The 22,734-nt window shown below is 38.2% G+C and overlaps 1 protein-coding gene across 1 annotated transcript in view; it reads right to left on the bottom strand.

Annotated features, from left to right (window-relative positions):
• Window positions 1–22,734, bottom strand: part of WDR26 (WD repeat domain 26) — a gene marked incomplete at its 5' end in the record, with an annotated part of 67,751 nt that overhangs the window by 22,822 nt on the left and 22,195 nt on the right. The window contains 6 exon segments of the mRNA XM_006157271.3: window positions 451–580; window positions 851–929; window positions 1,217–1,362; window positions 3,333–3,452; window positions 9,996–10,136; window positions 17,219–17,357. Of these exon segments, the coding sequence (XP_006157333.2) occupies window positions 451–580; window positions 851–929; window positions 1,217–1,362; window positions 3,333–3,452; window positions 9,996–10,136; window positions 17,219–17,357 (755 nt within the window).

Here is a 22,734-nt window from a genome sequence, read left to right as displayed (position 1 = left end):
AAAAAAAAAAAAAGAACAATCAAACTGAATTATCTTTGGCTACTACAGAAATAATGAAGATCTAACAATAGTCGATTCTGTCCACGTTCAGGGTAAAGCATCATAATTAACCCTGACTTTTTAGATATTACTAACCATCAAAAAAAAAAAAAAATCAGGACCATGAAAAGATAAGTTGACATCTGGAAGCAGAATGACTTAACCAAGTTTCGATTTGAGACATGCATCAAACACATCTCTACATGGTCTGAACAGGCACTACTGATTTATCACAATAAAAAAGGGCTCAAGCCATTCCAAAAAAGGAAAATTAACAGTGTACTCAATAACTACCTCACAGAAATTTTAATTTGATATCTTGAATATGCTTGAAGATGCTTTATAAATTGAGAGCATTACAGAACCTTAAACCCATCAACATATGTGAATCGACAATGACAAAAAACTTACCTTCACTGCCGCTAGCGATGAAGTCTTCATTATGGCCTCCAAAACATGAATGAATTGTATAAAACCCTTGTGTAACACCTTGATACTTTCTTACTAAAACTCTATCTTGCAAGTCCCATAAATGAACTCCCTGCAGGGAACAAAGAATATAGGTATTTATTCTACCTTGACTCAAAAAAATTTTTGAAAAAGCAATCTGTGAATTATCTCTTTGCTGGATGGAGCATTTCCATTTTCTATTAACGCAAAACATTAATGTTCTGATAAATCTGTAATTGTCTCTACACATTTAAAGATCAAACATATGCAATAAAATTTATAGATTTATATATACGCACACTAAAAATCATAATTAAAATTTGTACTAAGCTAAATTTTTCTGAAAAATAAATTAACGTACCTGAGTTGCTACATTTAACAAAGCTAATCGGCCATTTTTTGAAATAGTAAAAGACATAATAGGATGATCTTCTTGTACTCTGTAACAAGAAGGTAATTTGTCAAAAATAACATATTAAGAGTTAAGACAATGAAATGCTCAAAATATAAAATGCTCTGGGGCTTAAATGACACTTTTGGAATCACTATTGCACACTTCAGTTGAGAAAAATTTGAGTTAATGATTATTAAGTAGCATCTGACATGAATCTAAAATCAAAACTAAAACAAAAAAATCTTAAAAACCATTCTTTTGAAAAAATAAGTTCTACTATGTATTTAAACATAAAATTAGGTAACTTTTTAAATGAAAATAAAAAACACTTACATGTTCCTATCTGTAAGGTCCTCGAAGTTATATCCCCGAATTCGCTGGTGTGTATCTGATGCCAGAACAGTCTTCCCGTCACTCAAGCACCAAAGGCATTGCACTCTCACCCCTTCCCAGGAGTCCAGGAGATTGCCATCTAAATCCTGAGAAGAAAACTACTATTAACTCTATTGCTGAACTGCATTCAGAAAGCAAACCAAATCCTCGAAGAATTTCTTAGCAGTCTTTCTATAAGAGGCTTGTTCTTTCCTAAGACCAATCTCAATCTAACTGGTCCCAAAGTTTTTTTTTTTTTTAAGAATTATTTATTAAATTTTATTTATTCATTTATTTATATTAATTTGACCAGAGAGAGACAAAGAGAGAGAGAAGGAAAGTGAGAAAGGAAGCCACCAGGTCTGGGACTCAAACCGTGGTTGGCCATATGGGTTAAAGCGCCATGTCCAGTGCCTTAACCATTACTCTACCTGCTGGTCCCCCAAGTGTTTTTACCAGTAAGAATTTGAATAAAGGTCAGCTTTCACTATTAAGATGAAAGAGGATGGGGTGGGAAGTCCTTCTGTAAATGTGTTTTCCCTTCAACAACCCACAATGCATAAATAAAAATTAAATTGCTAAGAAAGAAACAGTCCCTAAATTCCAAGTAAGGTCTCCCTTATATTAGACAATAATTCAAACAATGCTTTAAAATTTACTATATTAGAATTTATGCCCTAATATTTGAAAGCTGTGATTGGAAAAAGATTACTAAGACATTTTTTAACTTGATAATAGAGCTTAGAAATTTGTTACAACATTTTTCAAAACTTTATCAAATCTGGGGAACCAGCAGTTAGTGTAATGGCTATGTCGCTGGACTCCCACGTAGTCGACCGCAGTTCATGTCCCGGACCCGGTGGCTTAAAACTCACGCCGGGCGCATGTGCGTGTGTGCCCAAGATCCCGAGAGGAGAATGGAGGAGAAGGGATTGCAGTGTGACCATCCCCTCTGGGGGGTGATTTCTCGCCTTCTGTCTCTATGTCTCTCTCTGTCTGGCGAGCGCATGTGCCCTATAGCAGAAAAAAAAAAAAAAAAAAAAAAACTCTCAAAACTTTATCAAATCTGTAATGTGCTCTACAGATCAAAGCTCTTATAGTCATTATCTCACTGAACATTTGAAGTTATGAGAGGCATTACCATTCTCATTTTACAGATAAGAGGACTATCAAGTCTTATATTCTGAAGGTTTCAAAACTGTGTAACAATAACAACAGAAACATTCAAGGTCATCTTCTACCCAGAATTACAAACTAATGGCTTTTAACTTTGTTGAGATAATAGGATACTAAATTTCTTAGTGTTAAGCCAGCTTAATAAAATGACCTGGTAACCTGTAATAGGTATATTAAGGGGAAAGTTTAACTATATTAAATGATTTATTATCTTGTTCTGTTTTAGTCTTAAAACATAAATCTGGAGGGCTAGCAGGTGGCATGATCGTTAAGGTGCTGGACTCCCACATGGCTGACCACGGTTCAAGTCTGAGACCTGGCAGCTTGAAAATCATTCTGGGTGTGTGTGCATGCATGCCCAGAATCCCAGGAGAATGGAGAAGGGATTGCAGTGTGGCCACCCCTCTGGAGGTGATTTTTCACTTTTCTGCTCACTGTCTCTGTCTCTCTGTGACAAGCGCATGCACTTTATGGCAAAAACCTGAAAATAAATAAATCTGAAAGTGCTTACTGGAAGCATGTGAAGCAGTGATATGAGATAACAGATAATGACACTATTTGTATCATGGTCTACCTTGTCACAAGGCTTTTTACCTATTTCTTATTCAAAGGGTTAAAACCACAAAAGGAAAAATGCTAAATTTTTTCATTCCTATAAATTAGAAACTTGTTTATAAATTAAGAACAAGAATATTTAGCAAAATACTGAAACTTGAAAAGGTTAAAAAAAAAGAAAAAAATAAACTTGATTGCGCAGTCTTATCTAGGAGGATGGAAAAGAAAGTGTGTCTTCATATAATATATTTTATAAATTGACAGAGTCAAGTGAGTTCTTTTATTAAGATAAAACTGAATTTGCTTTTAACAAGTAGATATGGGGAATGAGGCCCTGAATACTTACACACTGATAGAACTGCCCACGCTGACCTCCAGTCACAAAGCGTTTCCCATCTGGGTTCCAAGCAACACTTGTTAAACTGTCTTCATGAGACTGGCTCATTTTTGTCCTTAGTTCTCCCGTCTACAAGAAAATAAAACTGTGGATAAGACTTTTGTGACACCCTTCTAAAAGGAATACACAAAAAATAAAATACATATGCTTAAAAAAAAAACAAGAAAGAATAGTAACTGGGATATCTGGTTAGTCTGGTATTCCTAATCAGAGAAAAAAATGGTTTTCACTGGCCTTACAAAAAAAGTCGACAGGCCTCAGAAGGGTAATTAAGGACTTGAAGAGAACTCCAGAAATAGAACTGGCATAAGTGTCCCAAAGAGTAGTTATGATATGATAAACTTCAATAACTGCTCACCTTAAATCAATTACATACATACCCTAAAACTAGCATGTAATTTTCCCAAGCAAGAATGAAAAGCCCAAGGCTACATACCTATTCCTTCTGAGTTTCCACTTCTCAGTCCAAAGTTCTTTATAAATATTATCCTAAAACTAGTTAATATAATTAGCAACTCCTCAGGAAAAACTATGTCCTTAAACTAGGCCAAGGGTAGTCTATTCAAATACAGTATGGGAGGAAAGATAGGAACAGAAATGAAAAATTATTTTTCTGATTAGCGACCTTATTTCAATTGAAAGTAACAGGAAAAAAAAACCTTAGTATCACTTAGCAAAGCTACTTCCTACTAATCAAGAATATTTATTAGTAACAACCCTCAGTCATCTTCCTGTTAACATTTTCTAAATTCTTCAATGTAGGAGGTACACACATATTTAATCTAATGTTAATTCCATTTTCATGGACTCATGGATTAGAAACAGAATCTGAGAGAGAAGAGCTGCCCTTGGTATAATAAAAAGTATGTGGGCATAATTTTCCTGTGAGAAATGGGTAATCAAAAGTAAAAATAAAAGAATGAAAGCAAAAGGTACGGTTAGGAAATGAGGCCAAGCAATAAAAGCAGAGGGCACAAAAGCAGATGTCCTCCTTACACTGAAAAAAGTGTTTAAAGGTCTAAATCCTTCCCCCAAACTGTTTTTGGGTTGTTCAAAATTAATGCTTAGAAAGTTTAGAAGCACAAGTACACATGCAACAGCTAAATCGTTGGCATTTTCTTTTCAAAAATATGTTCACACTAATTTCTGAAGGCCAAAGCAGTCTTTTCTTCTGTTATGCTCAGGATCTTGAGTATAGTATATGAGATTATTAGATTAGAAGCCTAGCAAAAACACAAAGAAATAATTTGAAAGCTGATTTAAAGATCATCTTTTTAGAACAAGTCAAAGAACTACATGGTAAAACAGTAGTGCTATGGGACCAGCAGATGGCGTAATATTTACATCTCTGGACACCCACGTAGTCAACCAAGGTTTGAGTCCCGGACCTGGTGGCCTGAAACTCACTACGGACAAGTGTGCATGCATGCCCAAGATCCCGAGAGGAGAATGGAGAAGGGACTGTGGAATGGCCATCTCAGAGAGGGTGATTTCTTCCTTTGTCTCTCTGTCTCTCTGGTGAGTACACATGTCCTATAGCAAAAAAACAAAAAAAACCAAAAAAAAAACAAAAAAAAATACAAAACTCTCTTAAAAAGAAAAAATAAAACACTAGTACTAAAATACAGTGTAACTGTCCAAAAATTCAAAACTGACTCAAGGAAACTATACAGACCATATAAAGTAAAATCCTATTATAGGACTAGGACTACATATTTCTTTTGAAGAGGGGGTAAATTCTAAGGGAAAATATTTTCTTTCATCTTTTATGTATGAAGACATACTTCAAAAGCACTGTTTTATTAAAAGTCAACTATTCTGTTTTGCAAACTCAAATGTAAACATGGCACTGTTTAAAAGTGGCATAGAAGAGGCCTGCAGGTGGTGTGGTGGTTCAGGGGCTGGACTCCCACATGGCCGACTGCGGTTTGAGTCCTGGACCTGGCGGCCTGCTCTCTCACTTTCCCTCTCTTTATCTCTCTCTCTGTGTCACTCTAAATAAGCCAATAAATAAATAAAGTTAAATAATAAAAATAATTATAAGAAAAAAGATTAAAAAAAATGGCATAGAAGACTTTTTGGGAACAATAGGAGATTTTTTTGTATGAAATGAATACTAGTTATTAGAGAACTGTAATTAATGTTTTTAGATATTATAGTGGTTGCTTATACAGGACAACATTGTCTTTTAGGAGCTATGTGCTTATTTAGGGAAAAATATCTGTAAACTAAAGATCAAATGTTTAGGAGTATGTATGTATGTATGTATGTATGTATACATATTTGAATGTACCTATGCATTTATGTGCTTACGAAGTATCACAAAATGCTAGTAACAACTGTCAATTCTAAGATAGTGGACATACAAGTCATCACTGTACCATTTTTTTCCCTTCAGAGTTTTTGTTTTTGGTATAGGGTGCATACACTGGCTGGAGAGACAAAGATATATATATATATATATATATAGAAAGTGAGAAATTACCCCCTCCAGGGGGGATGGCCAGGCCATAAGCGACAAAGATAGATAGAGAGAGAGAGAGAAAGTGAGAAATCACCCCCTCCAGGGGGGATGGCCACGCCGTAATCTCTTCTCATTCTCCTCTTGTGATTTTAGGCACGCATGCACACATACTCAGTTTTGAGTTTTAATCGATAGGTCCAGGACTCACACTGTGGTTGACTGTGTGTGAGTTCAGCAACTAACCATTACACCATCTGCTGGTCTCTTATGTTTTCTTAATATCTGAAAAATTTGGAACCCGGAAGGTGGCATGGTGGTTAAGGGCTCTGGACTACCACATGGTTGACAATGGTTTGAGTTCCAGACCTGGCGGCTTGTTTTCTTTTTCTCTCTCTTTCTCTCTGTCTCTCTCTGGTCAAATTAAAAATTAAAATGAATAAAAAGTTAAAACAAACCAATAAAAAAAAAATTCTTAAATTTTTTTTTTTCCTGGGGGTTGGCAGGTGGTGTGGTATCAAGGGTGCTGGACTCCCAAATGGCCAAACATGGTTCGAGTCCCAGACCTGGTAGCTTGCTTTCTCACTTTCTTTCCCTCTCTCTACCACTCTATCCCTCTCTAGTCAAATTTAAACAAATAAGCAAACAAATAAAAAGTTAAATAAAATAATGAAAATAAATTTTCTTAATTAAAAGCTGGTTGTGAAATATAAGGAAATACGGGCTGGCAGGTGGCGTGGTGGTTAAAGGTGCTGGACTCCCACATGGCCAACTGTGGTTTGGGTCCTGGACCTGGGGGCTTACTTTCTCACTCTACCATCCTTATCAAACTAGAAAATAATAATCATAGCAATAAAGTTAAATAAAAGAATTCTTTTTTTTTTTTAAAAAAAGAAAGATTAAGGAAATGGGTTCATTCCATGGCCTGGTGATTAAAGAAGCAGGGTCCTACATGGCTAAAGATGTGGTTTGAATCCTGGCCTCAGCAGCTTGAAAAACATTCTGGGTGCATGTCTGTGCACACTCAAAATCCCAACAGAATGGAGAAACAGAGAAGAAGGGATTGTGGCATTACTACACCCCACCAAAGGGTACTCTCTCCCTCTCCTGTCTCATGCTCACAACCCTGGCTTATAAATGAAGAAATAAACAAAACACACAGGAAATAACTAAGTAGTGGAGAAATCTTACTACAGACTGATATCCCTTAGCAGAAATGCTTGGGACCAGAAGTGTTTCAGATTTCAGAATACCTTTTTTTTTTGGAGAGATTTTCATTAAAGGGCGCGTGTGCTCACCAGACAGACAGAGACATAGAGACAGAAAGTGAGAAATCACCCCCCAGGGGGGATGGTCACACTACAATCCCTTCTCCTCAATTCTCCTCTCGGGATCTTGGGCACGCATGCACACGTGCCCGGCGTGAGTTTTAAGCCACCAGGTCCAGGACGTGAACTGCGGTCGACTACCTGGGAGTCCAGCGACATAGCCATTACACTAACTGCTGGTTCCTGAGATTTCAGAATACTTTCATATACATATGAGGTATCTTGGGGATGGGACTCAAGTCTGCATATAAAATTCATTCATGATTCACATATACCTTATACACATAGCCTGAAAGTAATTTTGTACAGTATTTCTGAATAGCAGCATTTTGACTACAACTGATCCTGTGAGGTTAGGTGTCCAATTTTACACCTCTGGCATCATTTTGGTACTCAAAAAGTCTTGGACTTTCGGCTTTTCAGATCAGGGTTCTAACCTTATTAGAATTATTTCATATCATTTTCAAGTACATCTTAGTACCCATTCTGTCCTCTATACCATCTTTATTATTAGAAGTTATGTCAGTGGACCTTTATTTTCATTCTCTTAAGTCCCAGACTCAAAATCCTATTCCATCAAGTTATACTTTTATATCCAAACCATGACTTGGACCATTCCTTTGGGTTAAAAAGAATAAAAATTATCACCTAAACTTAAGTCAAATTATATGCGGGTGGGAAGGACCTTCAATAAGTTTATGAAAAATATGTATTATGAAAAAATGATGCACGGGTTTCAAAATTTATTTATTTGCATGAAAATAAATTTGTACTTTGGTTCCTTCTGAGAGATTTTTGATAAAGGGCATGTATGCTCGTTGGAGAGAGAAAGAGACAAGCAAGACAGAAAATGAGAAATCAACTCCCCCCCCCAACCACCATCACCTGGGCAGATAACCACACCGCAATCCCTTTTCTTCCTGGGATTTTGAGCACACTCCTACATGCGCTGGCCTGAGTTTTTTTGCTGCTTGTTCTGGGACTGCAATCAGTCAACTATATGGGAGTCCAGCGACATAATCATTATGCCATCTGCTGGTCCTAATTTCAGTTCTATTTTTCCATGAACTTTCTGAAATCTCATATAATGAAGTTTTCTTTCTTTTTTTTTTTTTGAGAGGTTTTTGCTATAGGGCACATGTGCTCGCCAGAAAGACAGAGAGAGAAACAGAGACAGAAAGTGAGAAATCACCCCCTGTGGGGATGACCATGCCACAATCCCTTCTCCTCCATACTCCTCTAGGGATCCTGGGTATGCATGCACACGCACCCAGTTTGAGTGTTAGCCACCAGGTCCGGGACCCAAACCGCGGTCAACTACATGGGAGCCCAGCGACATAGCCATTACACTAATTGCTGGTCCCGATATAAGGAAGTTTTAAAAAATTTTGGGGGCCCGCAGATGGCATAGTGGTCATGTCGCTGGACACCCACATGACCAACTGCAGTCTGAGTCCCAGACCTGTGGCTTAAACCATGCTGGGCACATTTGTGTGTGTGTGTCCAAGATCCGAGGAGGTGATTTCTCACTTTCCCTCTCACTGTCGCTCTCCCCAGTGAGCGCACATGCCCTAAGGCAAAAACCTCTACCCCTCAAAAAAAATCCTCAAAAACATTTTAACTGGAAGATTTCAAAAATACTGTCTATAAATAATGGCGTATACCTCATGTTGAGGTTTGTTTGTTTGTTTGTTTGTTTTTGGAGAGGTTTTCGCTATAGGGCGCGTGCGCTCGCCAGCCAGACAGAGACATAGAGACAGAAAGCGAGAAATCACCCCCCAGGGGGGATGGTCACGCCGCAATCCCTTCTCCTCCATTCTCCTCTCGGGATCTTGGGCACGCACGCACACGCGCCCGGCGTGAGATTTAAGCCACCGGGTCCGAGACGCGAACCGCGGTCAACTACGTGGGAGTCCATCGACATAGCCATTACGCTAACTGCTGGTTCCCTGTTTTTTTTTTTTTTAATGGGACTCTAAAGTTCAAGTTTTCACTTAGAAACAATAAAGCTTTTAATAAGTACTGAAAACATCATTTAGCTTCACTAAATTAGCCCAGAACAGTAAATATGGGTAATGAGATAGACATTAGAATGGAAAATCTGGTTTACTGCTGATATTTAACATTTGAAAGGTACTTCTTTGTGTACTGTTGTGAAACTATGAAACAACTATAAATCATTTTCTAAAGCACCACAGTAAATCGAGTAAATTACATAGGACAAGGCATAACCTGGAAATGCTTATCCATCATTCTTTCACAAACTCTATTATTAAGCATATTGAAATTTATAGACATTTGGATCCCACATGAACAACTGTCTGTTTTAAGATATACTATAGTTATTTATTGGGTTGTGGAAAAAGTCAAGAAGCATTTTACATAGAAAAATACGCCATGGGACCAGCAGTTAGCGTAATGGCTGTCGCTGGACTCCCATGTAGTCGACCGCAGTTTGCGTCCCGGACCCGATGGCTTAAAACTAACGTTGGGCGCATGTGCGTGCATGCCCAAGATCCCGAGAGGAGAATGGAGGAGAAGGGACTGCAGCGTGGCCATCCCCCCTGGGGGGTGATTTCTCGCTTTCTGTCTGGTGAGCGCACGCGCCCTATAGCAAAAAACTCTCTCAATATAGCAAAAAACTCTCTAGAAAGAAAGAAAGAAAGAAAGAAAGAAAGAAAAAGAAAAATACGCCATGACTTTTCCAACAACCCAATAGGTTAAGTGGCTCTATTCTATAAGAATAAAGTTATAATAACACATATGTGCATTATGACCATGTTGTACTTAATAATAAGTAAACCAAGGATGGAATCTGCTCACTTGTACATTCCAAAGCCAGAGCTCAGAACAGTCATCTGGGCCACAAGCAACAAGATAGTTGTCATCTGGACTCCATGCAATATAAGAAACACCATAAGCGTGTCCTTCTAATGTTTTAAGCAGTTTTAGCAGGTGTGTATCCTAGGAAGGAAAACAAATAATGAAGTTAACTCTCCCCCCTCAAAGTCTTTGTTCTTTAAGCTCTGACACAAGAACTTAAATAGCTGAAAAGATGTACTTTGATAATATAATTTAACCTGAGGACGTTTTCATACCATTTCTCCCTCAATTGAAGGTCTTACAGCTTGCTTTATAAAGCCTCATCACACTGCCACCAGCTATTAAGCAGCTACTACACTCTAGGCATTTGAGCTAGACGGAAATATACAGGTGACACAGAATCTGCCTTTAGGAAGTTTTCAAGGGAACTGAATACACGTGGTGTACAATAAGAGTTACCTGTTTTGTTTTATATGTGGTGTACAGTAGGAGTTACCTGTTTTGTTCTATATTTTTAAAGACAAGCTCTCATTTGTCGTAATCCTGCCTCAGCCTCACCATTCGCACTATAGGCTTGAGCCACCAGCCTGGCTCTTTTTCAGATGGGGTTTCACTATGATGCCCAGGCCAGCCTCAAACCCTCGATCCTTGTGCCTTAGCATCCCAAGTAGCTGGGATTATGACAATGTGACACTATGCCTGGCCTTTAGGGTGAACCAGAAATGGAACCTGAGCCTCCCACACGGTCATAGCGTGTGAAACACCAAGTTCCATCAGCACACACAAATGAGGCAAGGCCCTTATTTATTTTTTAGAGCTTTATTGAGAAATAACTTACCATAAAATGCATCCTTTTAAAAAGTCTACAATTCAGTAGCTTTAGCATATTCACAGAGGTGTGCAATCATTACCACTATCTGATTTTAGAGGATCTTCATCATCCCCCCAAAAAAACATATAATCATGGACCAGCTGGTGGTGTGGTTAGGGCAGCTGGATCCCACATGACTGACTGCACAGTCAATGTCCTGGAACCCATGACTTAGAACACTTGCTAGTATAGGTGTCCCCAAAATCATGAGAAGAGAATAGAGAAGGGACTGAAGTATGGCCAACTCTGCTCAGGAGACTGATTTTTCAAACCTGCAGCAAGAGCACGTACCCTAGAGCAAACTAAAAATTACAAACCTCCCCCCAAAAACCTAAAAAACAAACAAACAAACAAACAAACAAAAAAACCCATATACAGTAACTAGTGGCTTGTCTCTCCCTGCAATCCTGGTTAACCACTATTTTGTTTTAGACATTTCCTATAAATTTCTAGCAAAAACAAACAAAACCCAAGACATTTTGAGAAACTGTCAAACTGCTTTCTGAATGGTGACACCATTTTACAATCCCACCAGCAAGGCTAACACTGATTCGTGCTAGTGAATGTAAGTATTATTTATAAACAATATCACACTTAATTCCCACAAATCTAGTTGGTAGGTATTACTCTAGAAGGAAAGGGTGGTTTGGAAAGCTTAGGAACTTGCTTCTAAAGCAGTAACTATTCTGAAACTCGTCAGGATACTACTTACAGAGTGAGGATTTGTGCCTGGGCTGCTTGACTCCATAGCCCATTCTTTATGCTACACAGGTTACTGTATACTGCAAGTATAAAAGTGGCAAGTGGCAAGGCAGAAGAGTTGACATATTTATTTTAGGCTGAGGGGTTAAAATTTTTATCCAGAGGGTGAATAGCCACTTAAAAATGGTAAGCTAGGTGATACATGAGGGGAAATCTTAAAAAAAGTTGATGGAAAATGTGTACTATGAAAAAAGTGTGCATGGATTTCAAAAAAATATTTTTTTTAAGAATTATTTTATTTAACTTCACTTATTTTTTATTTATTTTTTAATTTGACTAGAGAGGGCCAGAGAAAGTGAGAAAGCAAGCCACCAGGTCTGGGACTCAAACCATTGTCAGCCATACGAGAGACCAGCACCTCTAACTACCATGCCACCTACCAGCCCCCCCAAGTTTTCATACCAAAATAAATTCATACTTTAATTTCATTTTCCACAAACTTTCAGTAGTCCTTTCATGTTTGAGAACTCAGTGAAGTGAAAGATGAATCTCTGAAGGTGAAACACAGGATAAGGAAATCTCTTTTTTTTTTTTTGGAGAGGTTTTTGCTATAGGGCACGTGCGCTCGCCAGACAGACAGAGAGAGACATAGAGAAAGAAAGCGAGAAATCACCACCCGGGGGGATGGTCACGCTGCAATCCCTTCTCCTCCATTCTCCTCTCGGGATCTTGGGCACGCACGCACACGCGCCCGGCGTGAGTTTTAAGCCACCAGGTCTGGGACGCGAACCGCGGTCGACTACGTGGGAGTCCAGCGACATAGCCATTACACTAACTGCTGGTTCCCAGGATAAGGAAATCTTTAATAAACGAATACAATAGCCATAATTAACTGTCATAGTTCCCAAAAAGTGAGGCCTCTTATTGAGATGGCCAGGATGGAAAGAAGCTGCATCAAAAGATACTTTGGAGGTAAAAATGAATATGGACAAGGAAAAGAAGAAATTGGCTAGAGGTAAGAAGAAACAGCTATTAAGGTCTAAAGACTAGGACCAGCAGATAACTTCATGATTACATTGCTGGATTCCCACATAGTCAATCACACCTCAAGTCCCGGACCTGGTGGCTGACACCAAGTTATGTGGGTGTGCATGCCCAAAATCCCAAGAGGAGAATGGATGAGAAGGGACTGCAGCATGGCGGGGGGGGGGGGATAAATAAACTCTGAAGACTTACTGTTGAGTCTAAGGGAAATTGCAATGGTGATGCCTTACAAGCAATTAGAAATGGGTATGGAACTAACTAATAAAATTAGGTTGGGTGGGACCAGCGGGTGGCATGGAGGTTCAGCACTGGACACTCCCACATGGCCGACCATGGTTTGAGTTCTGGACCTGGTGGCTTGCTTTCTCACTTTTTTCCTCTCTCTCTCTGTGTGTCTCTCTCTGGCCAAAATAAAATAAATGAATGAATAATAATGATAATAAATTAGGTTAGGAATTTTTGTTTTTGTTGTTTTCAGAATAGTCACTGAGAAATGGCTTGTGTTTGCTGTATTTTGTTTCTTCACTAGATCCTAACTTTATCATTCACATAATTTTCTAGTCCAAACTGTCTATTATTTTCACAAAATGAGTTAACAATGTAACTACTTCTGACTCCTCCTTGGGAAGTGGGCAACAGGCATAAGGTATTTGTATTAGATCAGGAGTATCATCAGGTCAAAGTGAATTGCATAATTCACAAAGCAAGTCAAAGTTTCTGACTAACTCAAGATCTTCCAGGAATAAACTTTCATTCATGGTAGTGCTCCAAATCAATATATAATGATTTGTTTTTAAACTGATGACAAACTTTAGAAATATTTAATCGAAAAACTAATTATTAGGGCCAGCAGGTGGCATGGTGGTTGAGGATGCTGGACTCCTACATGGCTGACTGTGGTTCAAGTCCTGGGCCTGGTAGCTTGCTTTCTCACTTTCTCTCTCTCTCTTTCACTCTGTCCCTCTCTGGTCAAAATTAAAAACAAACAAATAAAAGTACATAAAATTCTTTTAAAAAAAAACAAACTAATTGTCCATGGCCTGAAGGGTTAAGGGAGTTAGCTCCATATGACTGACTACATGGTTCAAATCCTGGACCTGAGAGCTTGAAAAACATACTGGGTCTATGTGTATGCATGCCCAAAATCCTAAAAGGAGGGAGAAACAGAAAAGGATTGCAGTGTGACTATGCCCTGTGGGGAGTGCTTGCTTGCTCTGGCTCTGTCACTCTGCCAGGAGCGCACATGCCCTCTGGCAATTTGAAAACAATCAAAACTGTTTTATACACTTTAGTGAAAATAATATAATCCTATAACATATAAAGTTGAAAACAACTTCAAGGATATTAATACTACAAGTACAGTACCTTCATACTAGTTTATTTAAATTGGAAATACCATCTTCAGAGAGTTCATACGACTCTGCTTGGCTTTTTGAGGGGAATGAGTAAAATTTGATTTTGTAGGCAAAGGTAAAAACTCGTAGTAAACAAGGCATTGGGATCATATCAACACAAATCTTAAGGTATACTATGTACTTTTTTCCTATTAAATATATACATACACATAATGTGACATAACAAAAATAATAGCATACTAAGAGTTCAACAGTCGCAGAGGATTTACTGTATATAGTGATCCAATTACCTATAAATTGTGGTCTCCAAATTCCTTTATAGTTCAGATTAGAATGCAAACATTCAATTCTACAGTTCTCAATCTAATCTGGCTACATAAGCCTTTATGTAACACTTATTGCTTTCTGCATACTCAGGATTCTGAAAAATGCACTCTAGGAAGAAACAGTGGCATAAAAAGTCTAAACTTCAGGAACCAGCAGATGGCATAATGGTTATGTCACTGGATTCCCATATCGTCAACTGCAGTTCGAGTACTGTACACAGGTGGCTTAAACCTCATGCCAGATGCATGCATGCCCAAGATCCTGAGAGGAGAATAAGGAGAAGAAATTATGGCGTGGCCATCCCCCTCGGGGGTGATTTCTCACTTTCTATCTCTCTGGTGAGTACATGTGCCCTATAGCAAAAAGTTCTCTCTCTTAAAAAAAAGTCTAAACCTTGTAGCAAGATATACAAAAGCTCTCCTAGCAATCTGGTTGCTACTTACACATCATTAACCTCATTCTCCTGGTTCCCAAAAATTCTTCCCCCAATACTACCAAATGTTAATCTATGTTTTCTTCTACTCAAGGGCCACTTCTAACTAGTTTTGCCTAAATAATATTTTTCTGTTCTGTCATCTTAAGACTTTCTTACTTTTCTTAGCTTTCTAGTTACAGTAAGATCTCTTCCATGAGCTTCTGCAGCACTTGTTTGAGAACCGTTACAATGTATTAACATATGCTCACTCTGTCTGCAGCAAGCAGTCTGGCACACAGCAGACACTTGGAAAAACTAATGACTGAATGAGAGGGGACTCTTCCACACTGCTGCTAGAAAAAAACTCACAGCACAGTTCTGATATTGCTGCTTTCCATTTCAGATACCTTACAAATGACTGCTGAATGAAAACAGATTTCCTTAAAATAGTATTATTCAAAGGTCATAATTTGATCCCAAACTCTTTTCTATTCTTGTTTTGTATTCTGCCATTATTCATCATGTGTCTCCTGTAAAGCACATCGTCATAATACATTAAATATATTCATGGTACTTATTTTACTGTATTTTATTTCCCTTTCTAAACTCTACATTCTTTACAGTGGTTCTTTACCTGAGCTCTATATAAGAAAGGGTCTTGTAATAAAATCAGGGTCCTTGAATATCAATGGGAAAAAGGTACATCTCTATTTTCATTAACCACAGTCTGAAATTTGTTATTTTTCTTCAATCTTGACCGCAATTAACAAAGTAGTATTAGGTATATTAGTACACAATATTAGATAGTGTTAGGTAGTAAAGTAGTACAATAAATTAGATAGTATTAAGTGACACTGTTAATATCTCAAATATTTTCCTATTACCGTTGTTGCAGTTATATTATTATTTATGCTTTCCAAAAAAAAATTCTGATGGTTGTTAGATCTGTTAGATCAGCTAAAAGTTACTAATTAATGTGTTAACAAAGCAGCAATATATTGTCTGTTTGTACTATAGCGGTAACTATCTTTCAACACGATTGAGTTTTCTTAGGAATTAATATATTATATATGTTTAGGCTTGGTATGTGTTTTGGTTTATGCACTACAAATATTATTCTGAGAAAAGGTCCGTAGATTTGCTAGACTGCCACAGAGGTACATGGTACAACAAAAAGGTAAAGATCTCTGCTTTACAGTAAAGAATGTATCTTATTTACCTTTCATTGTTCATAGCATAGCAGGTATGCAAGAATTGCTGTATGCTCTCAAATTTGATTCTCTTCCTTTTAAAATTATTTCCTTCTATGGTTCCTTTTCTCTATTTTTTTCAATATGGGAGCCCAAAACTTTATCCTGGGCTAATATATTTTCAGTTTATTTACTTCATGATTTTAGGTGAATGACTCCTGAACCAAATATAGCTCCTTAACCTATTTGGAGTCATGTACTTCTTTGATTGCTCAATAAATATTCAATTGGCTGAAAGAAATGAAAATACTTATTTCTATAGATCTATAGGTCATCTGGTTATATACAATGACATATCTCATCTTAGAGAGAACTTGGAATTTTAAATCCAGAATGCAATACTTTTCATATGTATTACTGGAGAAAAAGGAAAGGTAAGGGCTTACACAACAATATCCACAAATTACACAAGATAATGAAAAAAGCAAGAGGTTTCAGAAAGCAGAAAGTAACAAATCTCTTAACTTGCGAAGGAATAGACAATCTGTAAATCAAGTATTAATGACATAAACTGATGAGAAAGTAATAGCAATGGGTTTGGAGTAAAAAATATTCCTGTATTTGCATCAAACTTTACCATTTACTAGCTATGAGAGCATAGAGTATTTAACTTATCTCTGTTTCCTCATGTGAAAACAGGAGATGTTATAAGGGGTTTTCAAAAAGTTTATGGGAAATTAAGTATTATGAAAAAAACTCTGCATAGATTTAAAAATATTTTTGCACCAAAATAAATTCATGTTCTTTTAATTGCCAGAGGGCACAAGCACTTGCCAGAAAAAGGGAGAAAGCACCCTCCAAGAAGGGATGATCACACCATAATTCCTTCTCCATTTCTCCATCCTGTTAGGATTTTTACTAAGCGTCTATACATGCCTGGGGTCTGTTTTTCAAGCCAGTGGGGCTGAGATTCGAACTGGAATGCAGTGGGCTATATGGAATACACATTCTTTAACCATGAAGTTACCAGGTTGACTCATACAACTGTATTTTAATTACATTTTTCTACAAACTTTTTGAAGTCCCCTTGCAGCATCAGTCAGAATATTAAATACACAGATATAGCACAATCGCTAGTACATAATAAACTCACAAAAATTTTGATTAACTTATCAATGCATCTATCATCTATAATACAGGAAGAGGTAAAAAGTCACAAAGATGACAAAAATACTACTTATATACGTACTTTTAAGATACTCGGCTAATGAATTAGATTCGAAACTACCCTCTTTTGGAATCTAAACACTCATACATACCGGATCAACTTGCCATATGATAACTGTTGTATCCTTTGATCCTGTTGCTAGCTTAGTGCCATCATTAGAGAATTTACAGAACCACACTTCATTACAATGCTCTGTAAGTATTTGCTGAGTATAACATGGAAACTGCCTCCTAAAACAAAGAAGTCCACAAATAATTATTCTTTCAAAAGAGATTAGTATAATAATGATGAACAAGGTTAAAAAACTGATAAAATTTTGTAGCACACACCACAAAATTTAAAGATAAGACATGAATGTACATGTAAACATTAAGAATCAAGTTTATACAGTATGTTGAAAAAGAAAGTATTACATAATATTAGATATTTTTTTAGTCAAGGCAACCTTAGAGGAAGTCAGTAATCTAAAAACCTAGTTCGGCTTATAATTTACTTTTATCCCCTTCTGAAGATTATTGGAGGGGCTGGCAGGTGGTGTGGTGGTTAAGGGTTCTGGACTCCCACATGGTCAACCCCAGTTCGAATTCCGGATCTGGCGGATTGCTTCTTATTCCTCCTCCCCTGTCCCTCTCTGGTCAAATTAAAATAAATTTTAAAAATAAAGTTAAATAAAATGATCCTTAAAAAAAAAAATTGGGTCTGATTTAAGTTATATAAATAATTAATCAGGGCCTCATCTTTATCTGTATAAGTTGGATGATATCAGTTGGTTGTTCTTGGATGAATAACATAACATCTTCCTTTAAATAAAGTTCACTTAAATTTTTCTTTATTAGAAAAGTAATTAGGTGGGCTGGCCCCATAGTGCAATGGTTAAGCCCTGTTTAGCCATAGTTCAAATTCTGGCCCTGGTGGCTTGAAAAACATGCTGAGTGTGTATATGTATCCCTCTCTTCCTTGTGGGCACATATATCCTCTGGCCAAAACAAAACAAAACAAGCGCAACTTGGTATAACAAAAACAAAGTAGGCATTGCAGTTGGACCTCAAGTTTGGGCTCCTTCTCAGTCGCAAGTTTTGATGTCTTTGGCAAATCATTTAATTCCTCTGAGTCTCAGTTTCCTCATCCATAAAGACTAGTATCTACCTAAAAAGGTTTTCAGGATTCTTGCAAGAATTAGAAACATGACTGGGGGACCAGCAGATGGTGTTATGGCTATGTCGCTGGACTCCCACGTAGTCGACTCCGGTTCGAGTCCCAGACCCGGTGGCTTGAACTCATGCTGGGCGAATGTGCGTGCAAGCCCAAGATCCCAAGAGGAGAAATTAGGAGAAGGGATTGCAATGTAGTTATTCCCCTTGGAGTGTGATTTCTCGATTTTCTCTCTCTGTCTCTCTGGCGAGCACATGCACCCTACAGCAAAAATCACCACCCCCCCAAAAGAATTAGAAATACACCTAAACATCCTAGAGTATGATAGATAATCAAATGTAATTACTAATACTATTTGGGAGGAGTACAATTAAATGACAGGAGCTGCTACAGTTAAGAGTAAAGCCTTAGGACCAGCAGTTGGCGTAGTGGCTATGTCACTGGAATCCCATGTAGCTGACTACGGTTCGAGTCCAGGACCCAGTGGCTTAAACTCACGCTGGGTGCATGTGCGTGTGTGCCCAAGATTCCAAGAGGAGAAGGGATTGCAGCGTGGCCACCCCTCCCCCACTTGGGGGTGATTTCCTACTTTCTGGTGAGCGCACGTGCCCAATAGCAAAAACCTCTCTCAAAAAAAAAAAAAAAAAAAAAAAAAGAGTAAAGCCTGGGGATCAGCAGGTGGCATAGTGGTAAAGGCATTGGACTCCCACATAGTCAATCATGGTTCGAGTCTTGGATCTGAAAGCTTGCTTTCTCTCTCTCTAGTGAGTGCATGTGCCCTATTCAAAATTTGATAAAATGAAATAAATAATTCTTTAAAAATTAGAAGAGTAAAGAATTTAAAAAAATGGGGGTGATAGGGTCTGATAGACTTAAATTCAAATTGTGGCTTAGCCACTCCTTAGTTATAATTCTTACTTGATCTGATTAAATTTCAATTTTTCCATTAATGATAATGATGCCTGTGTTACAGAAAATGAAGAGAATGAGATAATGAGTGTAACACATTTAGAATGAGTATGACACTTAGCCAGTACCTCATAATGGCAGCTATTATTGCATATTAAGGGCAAAAAATTCTAGGGATTATGATTCACTTTACCAAGTTAAAGAAGAAAAAGTTAGTGTAAGAAGACTATTCCCTGTAACCAATTCACTTCTAAAAATCATCCTGCCCTTTTCCCATCTCTACATCAGCACTGTCTGATAAAATGATTTGTGAAAATTAAAATGCAATAAACTCGTACTGTCCATTATGGTAGTCCTTGACACTGAAAGGTACTGAACACTTGCAATGTGGCTTGTAACCTTGAGGAACCTGACTGACTTAATCTGAATTACTTTACATTTAAAATTAAATGGTTGGGCCATCAGGTGGCATAGTGATTATGATGCTTTACTCCCACATGGTCAACTGTGGTTCAAATCCTGGATCTGGCAGCTTGAAACTCATGCCAGATGTGTCTGTGTATGTCCACCCTCTGGGAGTTGATTTTTCACTCTCTCTCTCTCTGGTGAGCGTGCATGCTCCATAGCAAAATTCTCTAAAAGAAGAATTAAAAAACTGTAAAATTAAATGGTCAGATGTAGTTAGTGGCTACTATCTGGACAGTACAACTGTACCTTATAAAGTTATTAACATTAATGTATAAATTACACCTTTATTTTTGTTTTGAATGAGATCTTTGCTATAGGGGTCGTGTACTCACAGAGAGAAACAGCAAGAAATCACTCCCTGGGGGATGGTCATGCCATAGTCTCCACTCTCCTCTCAGGATTTTGGGCATGCACACACACGCACCTGGCATGAGTTTTAAGCCTCCAAGTCTGGAATGCAAACCGTGGTTGATCACATGGGAGTCCAGTGATGTAACCATTACGTCATCTGCTGGTCCCAGATAAATTACATATCTTAAAAAAGTCTTTGTTTTTCTCTCAACCAATCAGTAATTTAAAAATATATTCTTGTCGTGAGGCCAGCAGGTGGTATGGTGGTTGGGATGCTGGACTCCCGCACGGTCTACCATGGTTCAAGTCCTGGATTCTGCAGCTTGCTTTCTCACTTTCCTGCTGTCTGGTCAAAATAAAATAATAATAATTTAAAAATGAGTACACACACATACACACACATATATATTTTTGTCAGTTCACCAACCTGAGAAGGTAGGTAGCCTACATTTAAAACTATATTAAAAGGCTAGCTAGTGGCATGGTGGTTAAGGAGGTTGGATCGCACATAGCCAACTGTGTGGTTTAAGTCTCAGACCTGGTGGCTTGAAATGACATAATGACTGTGTGCACCTGCATGTTCGAAATCCCAAAAGGAGAATGGTGAAGGGCCATCGCCCCTGGGTGGGTTGGGAGTACTTTTCTCTCCCATTCAGGGGGATGCTTTCTCCCTGTAGTGAGTGCACATGCTCTATAGCAACATTTTAGGTTTTTAAAAGAATCATTTTATTTAACTTTATTTACTAATGTTATTTTGTTTTAACCAGAGAGGGACAGAGTGAGTTGGGGGTGGTAGGGGCATACAGTCAGGTCTGGGACTCAAACCCCAGCTGGCCATGTGAGAGTCCAGTGCCCTTAAACACCATGCTACCTGCCAGCCCCTATAGCAACATTTTAAAAATGTTAAAAAAAAAAAATTAACATCCTTATGACATATATGTCCATCTACCTTAGCACTTGGCTATCTAAAGCATACTTTTAAAAAATTATTATTAATCTTATTCATTCATTTATTTTAATTTGACGAGAGAGAAAGTGAGAAAGCAAGCTGCCAGGTCTGGGACTCAAACCGTGGTTGGCCATGTGGGAATGTCCAGCACTTTAACCACCATGCCACCTGCTGGTCCTTATCTGAAGCATACTTTAAACTTTCAAATTATTTAACTATATATACATTGCTTTAATATTGAACTCTTATTCTCCATCTGAACTAAAACATAATCAACACTAACATTTTTTTAAGCATTGACTAGGTGCCCAGGCACTGTGCATCATATCATTCTTTGGGATCAGCAGGTAGCATGGTGGTTAAGATTCCCACATGGTCGACTACAGTTCTGTCCTGGACCTGGGTGCTTGCTTTCTCTCTTTGTCTCTCTCTGGTGAGTGCATGTGCCCTATAGTAAATTTAAAAATAATAAAATATAAAGGGGACTGCAGATGGCGTAGTGGTTACGTCACTGGACTCTCACATGGCTGACGACAGTTTAAGTTCTAGACCTGATGGCTTCAAAGTCATGCTGGGGATGTGGATGTGCGTGCCACCCAAGATCTTGGGTGGAAAAGGGATTGAAGCGTGGCCTTCCCCCACTGGGGGGATGATTTCTCACTCTCCCTCACCGTCTCTGTTTCTCTTTCTCCCTAGCAAGTGCACACGCCCTAAGGCAAAAAGCTCTTAAAAAATTAATTAAAAAAAAAATAGTATCGCCCTTTCTTAAAACGACCTTGTAAGGAAAGTACTGTTATTACTATTTTCATGAGACTCCAAGAGGGCAAATAACTTATCAGATGTCACAAAACTGATAAACTAGGATTTTTTTGTTTTCGGAGAGGTTTTTGCTATAGAGTACATGCGCTCCCCAGAAAGACAGAGACAGACAGAGAAACAGAAAGTAAGAAATCACCCCCCAGCGGGGATGGCCATGCCGCAATCCCTTCTACTCCATTCTCTACTCAGGATCTTGGGCATGCATGCACACACGCCCGGCATGAGTTTAAGCTACCGGGTCCGGGACTCGAACCACAGTTGACTACATGGGAATTCAGCGACATAGCTGTTATGCTAAGTGCTGGTCCCGTAAACTAGGGTTTCAACTTATGGTTGATTCCAAGGCCAATTTTCATTCCAACTGTTACTTTAAAAATAATTTTCAAGACACTGCTGGATAAAATTACAATCAAATAGGTACTTTCAATACCAGAAAGCTTTTTCTTTCTCCCATGTTCACCTGAAGCAATGCCATTTAGTCAATGAGAAACACTATATATATAGGCATAAAATGAACAATTCATATGGTTAAAGCTGATCATGAGTAAAAAGGATATATCTAAAATTGGGGAGTAAAACATTTTTAAGAAAGAACTGAGGGGCCAGCAGATGGCATAATGGCTATGTCGCTGAATTCCTATGTAATTGACCATGATTCAAGTCCGAGACCCGGTGGCTTAAACTCGGGGTGCATTGTGTGCCTGTCCAGGATCTCAAGAGGAGAGTGGATAAGGAACTGTGGCATGGCCATCTGCCCTTGGGGTGTATGTGTGTGATTTCTTGCTTTGTGTCTCACTGTCTCTGTCTTTCTGGCAAACGCACACGCCCTATAGCAAAATCCTCTCCAAAAAACAAACAAACAAAAAACCGATTTATCATCAAAATTACAGGGTACTTGAAATCTAGTGTATTAATAATTCTTTTTATCTTTTTTTGTCATAGGGTGTGTGTGCTCACCA

The sequence above is a fragment of the Tupaia chinensis genome, unplaced genomic scaffold (genome assembly GCF_000334495.1).
Source record: "Tupaia chinensis unplaced genomic scaffold, TupChi_1.0 Scaffold000532_1, whole genome shotgun sequence".
Classification (NCBI taxonomy): Eukaryota; Metazoa; Chordata; class Mammalia; order Scandentia; family Tupaiidae; genus Tupaia; species Tupaia belangeri.
This window is presented reverse-complemented; position numbering and strand designations above follow the sequence as displayed.